At 40.3% G+C, this 13143-nt stretch overlaps 1 protein-coding gene across 1 annotated transcript; it reads right to left on the bottom strand.

The window, feature by feature from the left end:
* Positions 1 to 8744: 8744 nt before the first annotated feature.
* LOC138610855 (potassium voltage-gated channel subfamily V member 2-like) lies at positions 8745 to 12923 on the bottom strand. The gene is made up of 2 exons (XM_069683699.1): positions 11589 to 12923; positions 8745 to 9011 (listed from the first exon to the last, which is right to left on the bottom strand). Exons 1-2 carry the CDS (start codon positions 12921 to 12923, stop codon positions 8745 to 8747), a joined length of 1602 nt encoding a protein of 533 aa, XP_069539800.1.
* Between the last annotated feature and the right edge of the window lie 220 nt (positions 12924 to 13143).

Below are 13143 nucleotides of genomic sequence, written 5' to 3'. Positions count from 1 at the left end.
ACTTGTTACTTTAAGAATGTCATCGTGTTTCCGTCAATTTTAAAGTCTTTTTTTCAGACTTGCAGTTGTTTACACCCTTATATTCTAGTTTTTTCTTGCATTCTTGCATTTTTGATGAAAACATATTCAGCTTTATTGTCATTGCACAAGTGCAAGTACTGAGCAACGAAATGCAGTTTAGCATCTAACCAGAAGTGCAAAAAGCTTTAAGGTGCTTTAAGTCTCGTGCAAAGCATGTATGGAGTGATTTATTTTGATTCAAACATTTTTTTAAATTTTATTTTTGCATTGTTTGTTATTTCTCACCCATTATTTTCAGTTGTTTCTAAAATGTATTTCTGTTTTGTTGTGTACCAGTATTTAAAAATTGTAAAAGTGCAAATGTTGTAAGCAGATCACTGTAATCCCACCCACACCAGTCCTGAGGAGATATTTTTGTTAGCTACAGTAAGTCAAAGCTAAGTAAAGACAAGTACCATGCCAGTAAGTCCGGTCGTATTCTTAGCCGGCCCTGTCATTGTTATCGTTCTAATATTAACCTGTCCTGAGGATATTAGGTAAGGCCTCTGTGCTGTCACATTTTGGATTCAGCAACACAACACTATCAACGTGACACGTAAACTGTGTTACCTGTGCGTCTCTAATCTGAAAACAAAAGCTCTCTTTAAACGATCCCATTGGAGACACAAAGTTACTTAACTCGAGGTGAGCTGAAGTTGAACTTGTCTGGACTCGAGCCATGTTGGGTCGCTGACAGTATCATGTGATTGTTACAGGGTTTAAGAATACACATTGTTATGTAAGATATATTTCATAAACACCTCTTTTATTTTCTTGGGATTTGAAGGTATTTTTTTTCTTCACATTAATTGCAGGTGGGCTAAAGGCATTTATATGTATTTATATAGCACATTTCAGCAACAAGACAATTCAAAGTAGAAAACAAAAGCATCATAACAAAGGACAAAGCAACACATTGTCAAATGAGACTTTAAAAAGCAAAGTGAAGATAAATACAAACACCTAAAATAAATCAAAAATATAATAAGACAGTTATTAAATATAAGAATATATGTTACAGTGCAGTTATGACTAATTAAAATGTATTCAAATTAATTTATTCAAATAATTAAATAAAAGCAGCTCTAAACAGGTGAGTCTTCAGCCTTAATTTAAAAGAAGTGAGTGTTTCAGAGGACCTGAAGTTTGAAATATGGAGCATAAAAACTGAACGCTGCTTCTCCATGTTTTGCTCTGACTTACTAGTTAAAGTAAATCATAATCACATCTCCTCCAGGGGATTTAATGAATTAATAAATTACAGCATTTACTTTGCAGACACATCTGGAGGGGCGGAATTCGCTTCCCTTTTGATCCGAACACACGGTGGCTTCTCAAGATGCTAACTGGGCTGCAAAAAATGAAGCGCACGGAAAAAGGAAGTCTTTGCTGGATGTTGTTTGTGGCTAACCGCTGGCTAAACCGAACATGCCTGACTTGTTCACCGTTGTCCCCAGAGGCTATATCGTCGTCAGACTATAGCGGAAGGGTTCCGAGATTGGCAGATCATAGATGTATTTCGGCCCTAGACCAGTAAGTGCTTTGTAAATCAACAGTAGTATTTTGAAATCTGTCCTCTGACTGACAGGGAAAAGACCTCATAACTGGAGTGATGTGATCTACTGTCTTGGTCTTAGTGAGGGCTCTAACAGCAGCGCTCTGAATCAGCTACAGTTGTCTGATTGATTTTTTTTAGGGAGGCACTGTTACAGTAATTGAGTCAACTAAAGATAAATGCACCAGTTTTTCCAGGTCCTGCTGAGACCTAAGTCCTTTAATCCTTGATATATTATTGAGGTGATAGTTGGCCAACTTTTTTCATTGTTTTAATGTGGCTTTGAAAATTCAGGTCACGACAACGTCCAGATCAAGACAGGAAATACCAAAGTCAGTAAGCGGCACAAAAAGGCTCAGGTCTGAGTTTTGCCGGCGTAGTTATGGTAACTAATTTTGTTGTTTTCCATAATCTGAGTGGAAGCATATGGATGTTAAACAGAAGAGGGTAACTCCACATGTAATCTTTGTCTGCTCAGGTGTTAGTTATCTATAGACACAAAGTAATCCCTGTCATTAAGTAAGAACGAAAGCAGTTTACTACCAGAAAGTACCAGAAAGTCCAACCCAGTTTTCCAGCCGGTTGAGTAATATGTTGTGGTCAGCTGTATCGAATGCAGCACTGAGTAGTACTAAGACTCTGTCTCTGTCTGTGTTTAATCAGATGTCATTAATCACTTTGACAAGATCCTTCTCAGTGCTGTGGTGTGGTCGAAAGCCTGACTGGAAGACATCAAAGCTGTTCAGTGTCAAGTAGCTGTTCAACTGTTGGAAAACAGCTTTTTCAACTATTTTACTTTAAAATGGTAGTTTTAAAATATAGGCCTAAAATTCATAAGTGACTTGTCTAGATTGTTCTTTTTTTAACAGTGGCTTCATGACTGCAGTTTTCAGGACCTGTGGGAAGACACCTGAGAGAAGTTTAGAATCAGAATCAGAAATACTTTATTAATCCCCGGGAGGGAATTCGTGCGTTACAGTTGCTCTGACACAGAGAAAGCATAGAGAAATATATGGCATAAAATAGAAGCAAGAAAAAATGTCAAATATGTGCATTGTATATACAATAAAATAAGAGATAATGATTAAATGCTGGGAAGTGGATCCATGGTGATTTGAATATGAAGGCCCCAATTAAATACATTTGCCAGAATAAAGTTAAATGGAAAAATAGAGAAAGAAAAAAACTACAAATTAAGACTCACGATGCAAAAATAGGTATATACATAAGAGTTATTAACAAATGGTCAGCATATGCAGTATTTATGTCAACAGGCATAGTATCAAGGCAGCAGTAGGGGGGTTGTAGGTGTTGTATAATGTCCTCCAGGTCGAATAAAGCGGTCATGGTGGTTGAATTGGTGGTTTTAAGTGCACACAGCACATACCCTGGACCTAAATCCATACCACAAGTTTGGAAACCATGATGGTTAAATGATAAGGCCAATAATTGATCAGTCATTGATAGCAGGCGGCTATTTTGACCGTAAACCATTGTTATAGTTCATTCAGACAGCTCACCTTTGTAATAGTTTGAAATGTTTCTTGCAGCAGCAGAACATAGCTTGTGTTTGGAGTCTCAGCTCGGACCTCAACACTCCTCGCAGATTTATTTTACATGCAGAAATTTGACGAGTGACGAAATCATATCTTAAACCCCCCCAAGCCGGAGCCTGCAGGTGGATGCTGGGGTGGTGGTGGAACTGAAAGTATGAGCGCAGTACAGGTGCAGGGCAGTGGTGGCAATGACAGTACAGAGAGAGAGAGACAGGAAATCTTGCAGCTTAAATAGACGCCAAATTGAGAGGAAATGTTTATAAGGTGATTGTGAAGAGTGGCGCATGTCAAGTGATCGGTGCAGCTCGAGTTGTCTGCCTGAACAAGCTTGCAGGCCTCACTGCATTTATTTTCAAGCGAAAAATACAAAACATTCCCCGTTTCAAACTTTCCATTGTAAGAAATCGATTTTTCTTTGTGTCTTTTTTGAAAATAGTTGAATAAGTGAGTATTTTTTGGCTTTGGACAGTTTGTCTGACAATCTATTCTATAACATTTTCTTGGGCTGTTCAATTTTAACAGGCAATATTCTCAATTTCCTGATATTTTCTGTACCATACTGATACTGATAATCAAGACATAATCAAGACATGCTATTGATTTGGCACTTTATCCGCAGCAATCAATATTTATCACAACTAAGTTACAGCAACCATAGCATTATTTGTGATGTTTCTAATGCTAGTTTTTCTCGTGATTAAAGGATAAAATAACATAAACAAAATTAAAATTTCAAAAAAAAAAGTTGGCAATGATTTTACAGAACATTTTTAAACTGTCAACATTTCAAATGATGACTAATGAAAACCAAAACCATATTAAAAAATGATGAGTTATTGTTTTAATATAATATCTGTCATGTCATACATGTGCTGTAACAGTGTCTGAAGGAGAACACAGGAGGACAACAAAGACAAAGACAACAGTGATCATGTACATCATGTACGTCTGTATTTAAGGAATTGCTTCATTACAAACATGAACGTAATAATTTATGAGTGCAGCTGCATTTGCAGGATTACAATGCTGAGTTCAAGAGCGTTATTTCATATCGTGTAAGTAACTTAAAGTCACTGTATGGTCCAGAGAGGTGTTGGATTTTTCAAGGTAACGGTGAACGTGGCCACAACTCGGGAGTGTTTGACTGGTTGTGACCCGACTTTGCCTTGTTGCTCCAGAGAGAGGAGGGAGAGGTTAGGAATTGCACATGGAGATCCTCAAAGCACGCCAGCTTTACTTCAGAATAGTTTCTTCACTTGCTGAAAAGGGAGAGTAAAATAAGTGTGATTTGTAAATGAAGGATTATACATGGCACTGGTTAAAGAAAACACGGCTGTGCTCTGTAGATTGTACAATGGTGTTGCTGTTATAGTGTCTGTAGATGTATGTAAACTGGAGACTGGATATTTGACACATGTATTAATGCTGAAGAGGCTACCTTCAGCTAGCTGCTTGGCGATGCGCTCCTGCTCCTCCCGAGCCTTTTTCTCCTCCTCCTCAACCCTCCTCTCCTCTGCTGCAATGGGCTTCAGGTTATCTGAGCAATAAAAGGGGTTTTAAATAAAATAAAAGTTATTAAGGGAAATGCCATCCAATATTGAAAGTTTAAACCTACACCTAATAAGGCCAAACCACTTACAAGTTTTATCACATCCCCCTTAAATAAATTACTGGACTGCACTTGACTTGTTAGGTAATTTGTTAATTAGCTATTTTTGTGAAGGAATATGATTCTAAACATTGTCTAAAGTGCAAGATTTTCTCTTACAGAGTCCATATACTGTGATACTCTGTATATGAAACCAAGTTTATCTTGTAAAAGTACACTTTAAATGAAGACCAGTAAGAACCCACCATATCTCCTTTTGCCATAGATGATGCCAGCAATCAAAGCTGAATACCTTGCTGTCTGTAAAGGAGAAAACAGGGCAGATTAATGCCAGTCTTGCAGTGTTTACAAAGCCTATGCTTATTCTCAATCACACATGGTGACAGGATATGTACACTGGATAGGTTACTGGACAGTGGACACCCCATATTAGTATTGAAGATGTTAAGTCACTCTCTCTGAGGCTTCTGCTAAATCATTACACTATACTGAGAGAAGATACTTCAAACCCTGTTACTATTGCTTAACATTATTACTATTTCCATTTGGTTGTTACGAACACTTAAGTCTGTATTGTTTTGTACGTATTTAAAAAGACTTTGGTCATGCCTACAAACTACACAAAGAAGGTATACTTTATAACTTCAGAGGAAATTCAGTTTTTTCACTCTGTTAATACTATCATGCTACACACGGCCCGAAATACACACATGCACAAACAGGAACAAATGGACATGCATTAATGAAGAGATATCAGAGTGAGCTGGAGAGTTGGGGACTCGGTGCCTTGCTCAAGGGAACCTAGGAAGTGCCCAGGAAATAAACCGTTACCTCTCCAGCTACCAACCCAATTCCACACTTGGTCTGTAGCTGGACTTGAACCGTCCACCCTCCGGTTCCTAAGCCAAGTCCCGACAGATTGAGCTGCCGTCTACCCTACATCTGTAAGATTTGAATTTTACAACTTTCAAGGGTGGTTTGGATGTTCTACCTAATTCGGCTAAAACAGGATCTATCTAGAACCATTAATTTAATTGAAATATGTACTGAACATCATGTTACCCTCCGTTCAAGGCACATGCTGTTCTGTCATCACCACAATAAAACAGCAGAGGGCGACACCGAGCACCACAAGAGATTAAAAAACTTAAGTTAGAGCTCAATTAAATATTGGACAATAGCTAAATTTGATAAAGGAAGCGATATTATTTGCAGAATGCTTTCTATCAGATAGGTGTCCAATTTATTACCCAAGGACATTTCTATTTATAACAACAAGTCAACGCTGCATCGTTTCAATGGAGACAAGGTGCGATTGATTAAGCCATTAACAATGTGAAGGATAATTTTCCGTCAATGCACGTTAAACTACACATTTTTTTACACATGCATTGTTAAAACGTAATGCAGTACAAGTGTTATCACTGTATAAGCTCTGGTTAGAGTACAAACTGTTTGTTAGCTTGCATGCTTTCTTGCTAACAGTTAGCAGGTTAGCGTTATCTACGTAGCTTGCAAATTTACTATTATTGTAAAGGTGATTTTAAGGCAAAGCACTAGTAACCCTTTCAAAAATATATTCTGTAATACAAACCTTGATCAAAGGTGACACTGCAACTGGAGGAGCCATGGTTTCAATCAGGCTAACAACTAGCAGCAGAGGTCACTTTCTCACCGCAGAGGATTGTGGGAGAGGATACTTGTTCTCAGAGGTTATACTGCAGCTGATATTCTCACTGTTTATCTACTGCCACCTGCTGGTGGAAGTTTCCATTACAGTGGCAATTTATGAGCTTGTTCAATTACTCCTGTTTTTCCAAGTATATTTCTCATATAACTGTAAAAAAGTACAGTTACATCAGAGAATATAGATATTACCCAAAATAAAACCTCTTTTAGCTATCAATCTTGATCTTACCATATTATGATAGATGTATAAATATGTCATTCATATTATTGCAAAAGCCTATGCAACAAGTGTAGTCCTGTTTTAGCTGCCCTGTATGCTGTAATTACACATTTACAACTCTGAAGACTGTATGGCACATTTACACTTCTACCTCCCTGTAAAGTATGTTTACATTTTAGATATATGTTAGTTTTATATTTTAGATTTACCTAAGTAGGTTTACTTTTCAGATTCTAGTTTGTATTTGGATTACTATAGTTGAGGTTATTATTTATTATTATTACTGTTATCTATCTATCTTTCTATCTATCACCTTCACTGTCTCCTTCTATACCATATCATATGTTATCTCACAATCACTCTGCAGCCACTGTCTTCCTGTAGTTGCTTTGCGTCCTCTAAGTCCAGATATAATCCTCGGCCGATAAGTTTTATTGCATTACATAAACCAGTATGGTGGAAGAGGAAACCTGCGTCATCTTCCGTGATATCTCTACATCCATGATCCAGTGGAAAATCTGATAAATGCATATCTGAAAGTATTTTTCACCTTAATTAGTCTGATTTACCTTATTATTAAGTATGCTTAGCTACATGGAATTTACATCAATATAACAACCTTTCAAAACCTTACCTTACATTGATTATTATATTCCGATTTTGTTGACCGTGTGTCTCACAGGTCTGTTGACTCAGCTGTTGTAATGTTGGACACTTGAGCTTGTTATATTGTTAATCTGTACTGTATTTTATGGACATAAATGAGGTTGGACAACATATTGTGAACATAAACAAAGTGGTGCTGCATGGTGGTGCGGTGCTTGGCACTGGTTTGACCCCCAGTTCGGAAGTAAGGGGCCTTTCCATGTGGAATTTGCATATTTTCATGTGTGGGTTTCCTCCCACAGTCGAATGACATGCTCATGTAATTGGTGACTTGCTGTGAGTGTGAGCGTGAAAGCTTGTTTGTCTCTATGTGTCATCCCTTTGATTGACTGGCAATCCAGCCCAGGGTGTACCCCGCCTCTCGCCCAACGACAGCTGGATAAACTGCTGGATAAACTGACAAGATAAACTGTATAGATGATGGATGGATAATATTCATTGTTACTGTTAACTAACAGGATGCACTTTGTTACAGACTAAAAAAGTTTGTTTGCAATAGCAAAGATTTTCCAGAAGAGGTCAGCAGAGATGTATGCTGATGAACAGGTGTGAGTGGCCTTGTACTTCTCAGACACACATGATGATGTAGCATCGAGTTCAATAAGGACAACAGCTTCATAATCAGTACAGTGTTTATTGAAAACAAAGCGTCAGACTGTATCATGTGACTTAGCATGGAAAGTAAATCATACTGAGCACACAGGTTTAAAACTTGGCGGCTTGTTTTAGACAGAAACTTATATGTGTTGCTCAGATCTGTGCTGGGTTACTGGGAAGGGAAGGTCAAAGCTGAGAGACCAGTATGATGATAACAAAAGTCATTCAATCTCTATCGCCACCAAACAAACCAGCAAAAATGTGACTTCTCTCTCTTGGAATCTGAACCAGGTGTGCTGCTTTAAAAACATATTTAGTATTTTTAATCATAAATTAAAGTAAAAAACATCTTTCAACAGTGGACGACAATATAAAACATACACTCATTATTATATTCTTATTCCAACTTCACTGAAGCCACATGATACATACAGTATATTCTGAGAGGTATACAAACCTGAGAGGCCTTAATTGTGTATTTAGTGTGAGTGGAGACTCTCTTTTTTATACCTCTGACCATAAAGTAGCAAAAATAATGTTATCTTTCTGTACAAGCAAATATTAAAGTTGCTTTATTTTCTGCCCATGTCTTATTGCAAATGTCTCCCCTGTGCTTTAAACTACTGCCTTGCTTAGAGGGGTGTTGTACTGACAGCTGTGTTTACATGTGATTCCTCACTGGCTTCCCAACCACAAAAGCTGCCATTTGACTTGCGATTTGACTCTTTTTTTTCACCAGTTTTATTGTCAAACATATCATTTTTTGACTGACAAAACAGTCCCATAAAAAAATCAATGTGAGTGGCAGTGCTGGCTTCCCAAGGAGTGCCTGAGCTTCCTCACCGTCCTTTTGGCAAACCTCACCTTCCCTCGTTTCTTCAGGGAGGCCGTGTACTGGTTGGACTTGAGTTTGGAGTAATAGTCTGAGAACTTGTTGAAGAGGATGGAGATGGGCAGGCCGTTGAGGATGATTCCAAATGAGATGCAGATGAAGGCAAACAGACGACCCAGTATGGTCTCTGGATAGACGTCTCCGTAGCCCACAGTGGAGATGCTGACCTGCAGGGGGAGAGAGGAGAGACGTCAGAAACATGATAGCAAACATACCAGTAGAAAGGATCAGTCCGTGTCCTGTTCAGTAGACCTCTGCTCACCCATGGCGGTCACTTGCCAACACATTTTGCACTGTTACCCAAAGTGTTGCATTTTGCCAGGTCAGAAAAGGAGCCATGTGAATTCATTAGAACCACGAGCCTCTCTTATAAGTCCTCCATGATCCCTCTGAGCTCTGTGAGGAGCCTTATGAACACCTGTGCCGTCTGGAGTCAACCAGACACAGTGACCTCAATCTGCCCTCAATCACTGCTCTTAAAATTAGGAGGAGAACCCATTGTAATCCCGACCTGTGTTCTCCCCCGTCTGTCAAGTGGGTCTACAGTTAATTATTCTTTTTGGTTTATCAGTTAGATATCGATAAGTATTTGTTTAGTTCATTTAGGACTAATTTGTGTGGAGGCCCTAAGCGGACAGGCATCCATATATTTTATTTATTCAGATTTCCAGTGATAACAAGTAATTTCCGGTTGTTTCTCGAGATCTTGACTTATTTTTCTTGTTTTTTTATGATGACAGGAGCAATCTAGAAAACAAAACAACAGGCTGGTCACTGTGATATTACAGACCACAACATGCCATGCTGTCATTGCCTACACTAATGAGGTAAGCTAAGCCTGTCTCTGTGTTTGTTTTGTGCAATTGTGAAGTGAATTGTGAAGTGAGTAGTAGAGAGTAGGGGATGACATGCATATGATGACGTGCACCAAATGATCGGCAGACCGGGAGTCAAACGTGCGAGCAGCGCGTTAAGGACTGTAGCCTCTGTACGCGGGCCGCCTGCTCTACCAACTGAGCTTAACCAGTGCCCCAGACTAACTTTGTATAAAGCTAATTAATTAAGAATAGTTTACAGAGAAATGACCTACTATATTATACATTTTTTTCTCTTTGTGGCAAAAATGTATCATTTGAAAAGATGACTTGACAGGTTATAGGTGCAACTGTTGTAAGAAAAATAAATAAATACTGCCCGTAAATCTGATGCCCCTCGTCCATTATTTGAAGTCCCAAAGCTCCATTAAGTCCATTCTAACTAGTGACAAAGGCAATTATATATGTATAACTATACAAATTTAACAGAAACAAGGTATCTACAAAACACACTGCAACAAGTCTGACACCCATCTGCTCTGCAAAGTCATTATCACAAGTAAAAGCATGCATGGATTGAACCACATATAGAACTTGAAAACTCTGAAAAATGAGCTTATTTAAGCACGAGAGGCACGAGAGGCACGAGGAATCACCGCAGTGCTGATATTCAGTACATCACCTTTTATACAACAGTTAAACAAGCAGCAAATAGTGGTTAAAGCTAAAAATCAACAACAGATTTTTTTTTCTTCATTAACTCAACAAGTTCCACAACTGAACTGAAACTGGACAGTTGTTGCCAAGCAACCCAAACATTCTCCTGCACTGTGTCTACAGGTTACCACAGATCAGCTATGTACGTTATCTGTAGGTTGTAATTTATTATCAACAAGTGAAATAAGAGTCTGCTGTGTGATTCAGAGGAACCAGCTTGATTAATGTAATGTATCATGTAATATCAATTAACAGTAATCAGAACATCTGGCTCTGGTGGAGTGATACACAGAGTGAAAAGTCTCTGTGCTGTTACACTCGATATCAGCACTCAATGCCTCTTGTCCAATCAGATTACTTGGTTGGAACTAACTGTTGTATTATATACTTTGTTGCATGATAGTGGACATGCTGTTGCCAACTGTTTTTTTTTTAAGGATAACGAATCGTCCAAAAAGTAACTGTTGGTAAGCAAAAAAAATTTAAATGACTTCTTTTATGTTTACAAGCAATTGTGAACATAAAACATGTGAACATACACATTCATAGTTTCATCAGATATCGTCTTTATAGAGCGCAGCAAATCTGACTCAAAGATGGCACGCAATTCTCCTTCTCCATTTGCCCTCACTATTACCATTACAATCATTCAGAGGATTATCATTTCCTCTGCCTGGATTAGGAGTCAGATTCTAGCACTCACCCAAAGAGGGAGGGGAAGGATCTGTTAACGGGTTTATTCATAGCAGCAGGCAGCCTCAGTGGATCAAAGGTCTTTTAAGTTTAACTCAAACAAGGACACATTAAACAAGTTATTCTACCCTGTGAGACTGACTAAGTGCAATGAGGATATCATTAAATGTACAATATTGTAGTTTGAATCTTCCTACTGAGGATGCAAGCCCCACACAGCAAAGCAGGAGCTGACACATCCTGCAGAGCTGACCTCCTTCTGTTTGTAAGCCAAGTACTGCTGAAGTTTAATCTAATAACATTACAGAGTTCAGGGACTATGTCAGCAGCAAAGGGATTCAAGGACGGGGCTCTTAATTTTGCTTATAAACAGGTTACTTAGCTCCATTACTCAAGTATTGGATTTTATTACATGTTTAATTGTAAGACTCTTTGTAAGGTTGCAGTGTTTCTTCCCTCTGTGTTTTGTCTTGTGCTCCTACTCTTTGACAGCATTACACTTTACAGAGACGTACTTACAGCTGCCCACCACCACGCATGAGGAATGCTGGTGAAGTTTGTCTGCGGCATGTCGTGCTCTACAGTGTACACCATGGCCGAGAAGCTGAAGATGCCCATGGCGATGAAGAGGAAGAGGCAGCCCACTTGTTGGTAGCACTGACGCAGCGTGAAGCCAAACGCCCGCAAACCCGTGGAGTGTCGTGCCAGCTTCAAGATACGAAAGATTCGCATCAGCCTCATGATACGCAACACCTGCCCGAGCTTTCCCACCTGCCCCACGGCCTGCATGTCGGCCTCGTGCTTCATGTAGTTCTCCTCGTTGTCGAAGAACTCCAGGATGGCTTGCAGGTACTGAGGCAGGATGGCGATCAGGTCCACGGTGTTGAGGACGCTCCTGCTGAAGGATGTGAGGTCAGGGGTGGACACCAGGCGAAGCAGGTACTCCATGGTGAAGAAGGCGATGCACATGGACTCAACGTATTCCCAGTATGTTTTACCACTGAGCTGTCCTGTAGTAGTCCTATACTGCATCTCCTGCACTGTGTTGAGAGTCATGGCCACCAAGGAGACCAGGACAAACAAACTGGAGGCCACCGCCATCAACTTGGCCTTGATGGACGAAAATGGCTTCTCCATCAGATTCCAGATGTATCGCCGTGTCTGGCCCATGAACATGTCGTGAAAGAGCTCCTCGTTCTCCTCGATCTCCACCTCCGCCTCCAGCTCCCTCTGGATCTTCAGCTGGTCGTTCAGCTCGTCCTGCCTCTCCTCGAAGGAGATGCGGCAGCAGCGGTGGGTGTTCTTGATCCTCACGCCCCAGTAGTTGATCTCCTCCAGGAAGTTCCTGGGACACAGCTCGTCTTTGATCCACAGCACCCCGGTCCTGTAGAAGTTGAAGATGCTGTGGAAGACGTCTGGGTCCCTGTCGAAGAAGAACTCGTTGTTGGTCACGGTGTAGTCATCGCACAGGTCCAGCTTCATGTTGTGGTCCGTGTATGTGGCCAGTCGTCCTATCCTTGTCTTGGGGTACTTTGCAGCCATCTTGTAGGCAATCTGGAAAGGTTTCCCTCCTACATTGATGTTGATCATGAAGTTCTTCTTGGCAGGGGAGATCTGCTTGGAGAAGCCATACATAGCATTATCATCCTCTTCCTCCTCATACTCTGCGTAGATGTCGTAGATGTCCCTGCTCAGCTCCTGCATGGAGTTCCATGTCTTCACGCAGCTCTCCTTGGCTAGAGGATAAGCAATCTCTGAGGGTCTTCTGTTGAGGTCTGAATCTGTGACTTTGTAGTTGGGGAACAGACTCTGCCTCCTGTTCCACAAGTTGACCACCTTGCTGCTGCTCCCCATGTCGCTGCCCCCAGACTACGCAGCAGACAGAGCGCTCAGAGCAGCCAGCATTACTGCTGTCTAATACCCCCTTTAGCTAAGCATTGAAGACAAGAGCAGGATGCCTCATGGCCCCATTAATGTTGCTGACTGAGAGGATCCGCGTGCTTACAGGACATCTAAATACCATTATCCCTGCTGAGCTGCCTGGCTGACATGACGCTGGCTGGGTGGCACAACC

This window comes from Semicossyphus pulcher, unplaced genomic scaffold, assembly GCF_022749685.1.
Source record: "Semicossyphus pulcher isolate SPU_LCO1_2020_fin unplaced genomic scaffold, fSemPul1.0.p SCAF_6, whole genome shotgun sequence".
Lineage (NCBI taxonomy): Eukaryota > Metazoa > Chordata > Actinopteri > Labriformes > Labridae > Semicossyphus > Semicossyphus pulcher.
Note: the sequence above shows the minus strand (reverse complement) of the source record. Positions and strands in the feature narration are given on the sequence as shown.